Genomic DNA, 6,000 nt, shown 5'->3' on the forward strand with positions numbered 1-6,000 from the left:
GGAATGTTACCCCCAGTCGGGAAGGGGGTCGGGGGAAGAGGGAGAGCACACTCAGCCACGACAAGCACGACAACAAATGCATTGGAAACAAATTAGAAGACAATTAGGAGGCGATGCCGGGGCGGTTTCCCAGCGTGGAAGGGGAGGTGGCTGGGACCCCGGGGGACGGAAGGGTTTCTGGCGAGCCCCCTCCCCGAAAGTACCGCGGCGACAGGCACACGCCGAGGAAGTCTTTGTGTACGTGTGTGTGTGCGTGCGTGTGGAGCGCTGTGCCAGGCGGAATGGAAACTACAGGCAGCCTCTGCTGATGGGCACAAACTCCCGTGCTCTTACCACGGGGTTCGTGCACAACAAAAATGAGAGGTCGTCACACACACACAAACACACACGCCCGCAGGAAAACACGCCGAGGCATCCATAACTTAAAGCACCCCGCACCCCCCAGCGAAAAGCCCCACGCGATCTGCGAGGCCAGCCGAACAGAGCCCCCGCAACACACTTCCAAGAGCCAAAGTGGCCCCGAAGTACCTCCCACCGCCCCCCAAGAAATGAAATTCAGAACGGCAGGGCGGCGGGCGGACAGCCGCCGAGCCCAGGCTAGCGCAAAGCCCGGCGCTGGGGCAAAGTTGCGTGCGGCCCCGCCGCTGTCAGCCCGCACACTCCGGCTCACACACGCGCGCCGCGGAGAACGCACCATCGTAGCGGCCGCGGCGCTTTGCGGAGGTGCGGCCGCCGAGGCTGCTCGCCGCGTCCCCGGACTGTGCCCGCAGCTCCCGGCGGCGGCGGCGGCTGAAATATGGCTGAGTTATTATTCGCCTCCTTCCACCGTGTGTGAGTGTGTGTGTGAGTGCGCGCGTGTGAGCGAGAGGGAGTGTGTGAGTGCGCTTCTTGTGATTGCAAAGAGGCGAGGAGGGAGGGAGGCGCGGGGGGTGGAGGGGCGAGTGTGAGTGTGTGTGAGTGTGTGTGTGTGTGTCTGTGCGCGCGCGCCGGGGGGGTGGGGGCGGCGGGAGGAGGGGAGCGGAGGCTGAGGGAGAGGCAGCGGCTCCCTGCAAGCCGTACCAACCTTTCTCTAATTGGAACCGCGGAGCGCTGGCGCTGTCTGGGCTGCGGCGGCGCAGGGCGAGGAAGGCAAGGGGGGGAGGTCTTTTATTATTATTTTTGCATGTACTTACCGAGCTAGCCATGCCTGGGGGCCCGGAGGTTTGCTGGGGTGTTGTGTGGTACCCCCCTCCCCCGCCCCCCTCAGCTGTAATTCATGAAGAAGCTGCTATGAATGAGAGCGCGCCCAGGAGCGGAGGGTAGATGGCGGACATTCTCTGCCTTTTTCCCCCCGCGCTCGCTCGCTCGCTCGCTTATTAAACTCAGCCCCAAAAGCAAAAGCAGCAGCAGCAGCAGCAGCTCGGAGGCCAGAGGATGATTCCGGAGCATGCGCCGTGGCGCCTGACACCCGGGCTCCGAGCCTCACGGGGCGGAGGGAGGGCTCGCGGGCGGGGCAGAGCGCGCGGGGAGGCCGAGCGAGCGAGCCAGGGGGAGCTCGAAAGAGCCAATCACTGGCCACCTCCCGAAACCCCGGCTGCCCGCTGCGCCACACTGGAACGCCTCGCTTAAAGTAACAGGTTCCTGCTGGGGGGTGGGAGGGAGGAGGCGCTGGAGTAGGGACAGCGGCCAGCTGGGGAACCACCCCATCCCCTGTGCAAACTCCGTTCGCCCTACAATAAAAAACGGATTAAAACTGCTGGAATGTAGCCACTGTCTAGAGCCCCCAGCAGCCGGAGAAGGGGTGTTAAATCAAGTCTTTGGCGTGAGCACGCACAGGGAGGGGGGAGCGGGCTTTCTTTTACTTTCCACCACGTATTTTTTTGCGGTTTTGTGCTGAAAAGGCAAGAACTGACACCCAAACAAACTTATTTAAAGAGAGAGCGAGAGAAATGCCACCCTACAAAAACAAGCATCAAAATAGCAATCGCTGAGGCAACAATCCCCTGGCCCCCTTCCCCATCCACTCACAGGCACCCGCCCACCACCCTCACTCCCCGCCCTTCTGCCATCGCCACCGAAAATTTAAAAATGAGATGAACAAGAGAGAAACAAGAATGCTGTTTCCTTCCAAGGGAACGCCTTCCTCGTTGGTAATCCCTGGCTGGGAAGCTTCACAAAGCAGTGCCCAGGTGAAGGCGAGGCACCTGGGAGTGCCGGTTGCAGACCCTGGGGGACCAGGCTCCGAGTTGTTTTCTTCGGGAGGCTTCCCCTCCTGACAGCCTGCTGAGTTGCATCAGAACGTGGAGGATTGTCTTCTGAGGACGCGCGGGGCAACTGGGAGTCTTAAAATAGCAGATAAAGTTAATACTGACTGTAATGTGCATAAATTGGATTATAATCTTTAGGCGTATTGGTGACAGCCAGCGTAATCCATCTCTGGGTATTAAGCCGGTTAGGCTCCCGGGTGACAACCGGTCGCAGGAGTGTTCCCAGAGTCGCGCCCCTGCAAATATTCTCACTCCGGTTGTATTTGGTCTCAGTGGCCGCGGATAGAACTGCGCAGCCACGCGTGGGGCGCGGGGAGGGGTATTGACTAGCTTCCTTTAGAAACGCAGGCGATCTTTAAAAAGGAAACGGATAAGATCTAGACGATTGATTTAAAAGTGAAAGATGGGTGTGACTTTGGTTCGTTAAATAAAGATCCTTGCACCGTCCTAGCCCTTATACCTTTTTTTTTTTTTTTGCCGTTTTTATCTTTTCTTTACCCCACTTTTTCCCTCGCCTCCCAACTTCTTTCTGCAACTTTCCTTTCCTTCTCTTCTTGCCTTCCCTCTTTACTTGCCTCTCTTCCTCTTTCTGACTCAATTTTCTTGTTTTTGTCTTTTTCTTTTTTAAAACCACAAAGCGAGTTGTCTTGCCCTTGGATTGAGGAGACCAGAATAGTGGGAAGGAGGTTTCCTGGGGTATCCGGGGTCCTGATAATTTTCAGTTCTCCCAGATGCTTGCGAAAAGATAATGGGAATCAGATCGGACCATTTTAATTTCTAAGCCAGCGAGTTTCCAACTGGAAGAGTTTGATCCCCTAAAACTGATACCTCGCTCTCCTCCAGTTACAATCAAGAAACTTCTTTGCGTTGAAGACCCCAATTCTTCCCAGCTTTCTACAGAATTTAGCATGAAGTGGAACAAGCTGGAAGGGAGAAACATTTTAATCCAAGCCCAAGGGTTTATATTTTTCAGCTGACACACATGTGCATAAAGGCATGTCACCTTGTAGGTACATGTGTAGCTGTGTCTGTGTGTGTGTGTGTGTGTGTGTGTGTATAAGGACTAAGTTTACAACACATAGACGAGCTGTGTGTATAGTATCTTCATGCAGGGCGGACCTACTTGTTACACATTATTAAATTTTTGATAAAATAATGAAATTGGAGAGTTCTTTGGAATAATAATATTGGAAACTGAAGGTTATCTGGATGTGCCATTAGTAGAGCCATTTCCTATTAAGCAGTAACCACTAGCAGCGAGTGTTGCTCAGGACACAACAATCATTCCCCTTTTGAGTTGATTCCAGGGTTTGGCTAACTGCTTCCAATGCCAGACACCGGACTCTCTTGGGATTCTCGCCAAAACTTGCACTCGCAGGAGGGATTGATGTCTCCTTTTTGAATAATTCAGATTTATTCTAGCAATCACAGTTATACCACAGAGTCTGAGAGGATCTCTTCCCAAAACCCGTCCTTTCTCAAAGAATGCTTTAAACGGGAATGCACGGTCATTCCCAATCTCCAAACACTGGAAGTTTAGATTCCGTCGGTAGGTGGCGCACGGAGCCCTTCCACGGACGTCCTTATGTGACCCCCTTACAACAAAAAGACCAGGAGGGGGAGAAAAGAAAGAAAACACAAGTCTGAATACTCCAGATTCAACTTTGGACAAAGGAATTTATGCAGGTCTTTGAATTTATTAATTATAACCTATTTTAATAAGCTTGCTATTAAAAGCAATCAAAATAGAAATAACAGATTAATTTCCAGTCCAATATATCTGAAGATCTTCACACTTTAAGTGAGGAACAAATGTGAAAAACAAGCTTTTGATTGCTTGACAATGTAATTATAGAAAATGTATTGTCAACAAGTTTTAAGACAAACTTCGGCGCTAAATGCCAACAATAATAATAATAATAGTAATTAAAATGGAAGTAATGAGGGATAAAACCATCTACTTATCCAAAAAGTAATTATCTTACCAAAATTCATACTGTAGTATGTAGCACAGTGTGAAGCACGATGGGGTTAGTTTGAGGAGCAGAAAAGGAAAGCAATTGACATCATATCAAATAAAAATCGTGACGAATAAAAGAGGACAGTGTCTGTGACAGATCTTAACTTCTCTCCTGATCTCTACCACCACCACCATCACTACTCACTATTGGCCTACCATTCATTTGGCTCCAGATTTTTTTTTTTTTTTTTTTATACAGGGTCTTGCTCTGCTGCTGGGGCTAGAGTGTGATGGTGCCTTCACAGCTCACTACTACCTCAAATTCCTGGGCTCAGGTGATCCCCCCAAGTAACTGGGACTACAGGCCTGTGCCACCACATCAGAGACAGAGCTGTTGCTCAGGCTGGTCCTGAACTCCTGGCCTTTAGCAATCTCCCACCTCACCTCGACTTGGCCTCCCAAAGTGCTGGGATTACAGGCCTGAGCCACTGCACCTGGCCCAGTCTTTTTATTTGCAGTTGTTTTGTTTAGTTTGGAGGCTGAGGCCAGTTGCATTTGGATATTTCTGGCAAAACAAAAAGAGGACCTTTAGGGTGGAATTAGGGCTTTAAGGAGCACCCTAAAATAAATTTTACCTATTTGTTTTGACAGATTATTGATATACAAACTCAACTAATCAAATCAATAAAAACTAACCATTCATTTTCCACCTTTTGTTGTATGGATGGGGAGGAGAGGAAGAAGATACATGGGAAAAAACTGAATAATGGGACAGACATTTTGAAAAAATGTTTATTCGCCAAAACCATTCCATGTGTCAGACAGGCACTAAAAATATAAGAATGACAGAGTTCCTGCTGTCACAGAGTTTATAACCCAGAGGAGAAGTTTCACCAAAACCATTCCTTTTTATTTTTTTAATTTCATTATACCTAAATTTGGGACAGAGATGTGTGTCACATATAAGCAAGGAGCATAGAACTCTAACATGAACTGCCCAAGGACAAGGAAAACAGTAGCACAAGATTAGAAGCCAGGAGTGGTTGCCCTCAGTTCCACCTTTTAATACTTAAAAAGGAGGAGGGACAGATATCATTCTTGTAACAGCAGACAATTCCTAATTTCCTTTTCCTTGATCTAAAGTATTTTCTATGTTCACTTTGTTGTAGCTCTTTTAGGAAAAAGGAAATCCCACAATGAAAGAAAGTGAAGTCTTTTCAAGACCGTGAGCATATTCTCTCAGTTGAAATGATCTTCCTGTTTCTTATGGAAATTTCTGGTTCAAAATGCTACATGTTTAACATTATATTTAATATATGATTCTAGGAAAGTGTGTTGGGAATACCAGAATAGTAAGAATCATTACTACTTTGAAAAAAACAATTGCTTTGATATCCACTTAAGTACCTAGTCTAGGACTATTTCCAGAGATAAGAAATACACAAAGCTTTTTTAACCACCAGAGCCTCTTCATGTGTAAATTATTCCCTGAGAGTAATTTAAGCAATGCACTTATACATTCAGAAGACAAGAGTGCCTCCACAGTAATAATTTATTAATTTAGTGGGCTGTATCCCTAATTTAATAAATAGTACCTCAGGGCCTAAAAATTAATCAAGGATGTTATGTAAGATCAGTAATATGAAACAAGGTAAATATTGGGGGACAGTTGATATAGTGTGATTGAAAATGTTTCCCTAATATATACAGGAACCCCAGTGGAATAGTTATAGGTAAAACAGTTATGAAATTGAAAGTGCTTGCTATAAAACAACCCCCAAAATAGAACATTTT

At 48.0% G+C, this 6,000-nt stretch overlaps 1 protein-coding gene across 2 annotated transcripts in view; it reads right to left on the reverse strand.

The window, feature by feature from the left end:
* Nucleotides 1–1,419, reverse strand: part of MLLT3 (MLLT3 super elongation complex subunit) — a 249,900-nt gene extending 248,481 nt beyond the window's left edge. The window contains exon 1 of one of the 2 annotated variants that reach the window (XM_069474240.1): nt 1,173–1,419. In XM_069474240.1, the coding sequence (XP_069330341.1) occupies nt 1,173–1,184 (12 nt within the window). In that variant the 5' untranslated portion in view covers nt 1,185–1,419. Of the gene's footprint in view, nt 1–694; nt 864–1,172 lie in introns of those variants that run through there. The other variant, XM_069474242.1, reaches the window with a different exon arrangement.
* Between the last annotated feature and the right edge of the window lie 4,581 nt (nt 1,420–6,000).

Source organism: Eulemur rufifrons, chromosome 7, assembly GCF_041146395.1.
Source record: "Eulemur rufifrons isolate Redbay chromosome 7, OSU_ERuf_1, whole genome shotgun sequence".
NCBI classification, from domain to species: domain Eukaryota; kingdom Metazoa; phylum Chordata; class Mammalia; order Primates; family Lemuridae; genus Eulemur; species Eulemur rufifrons.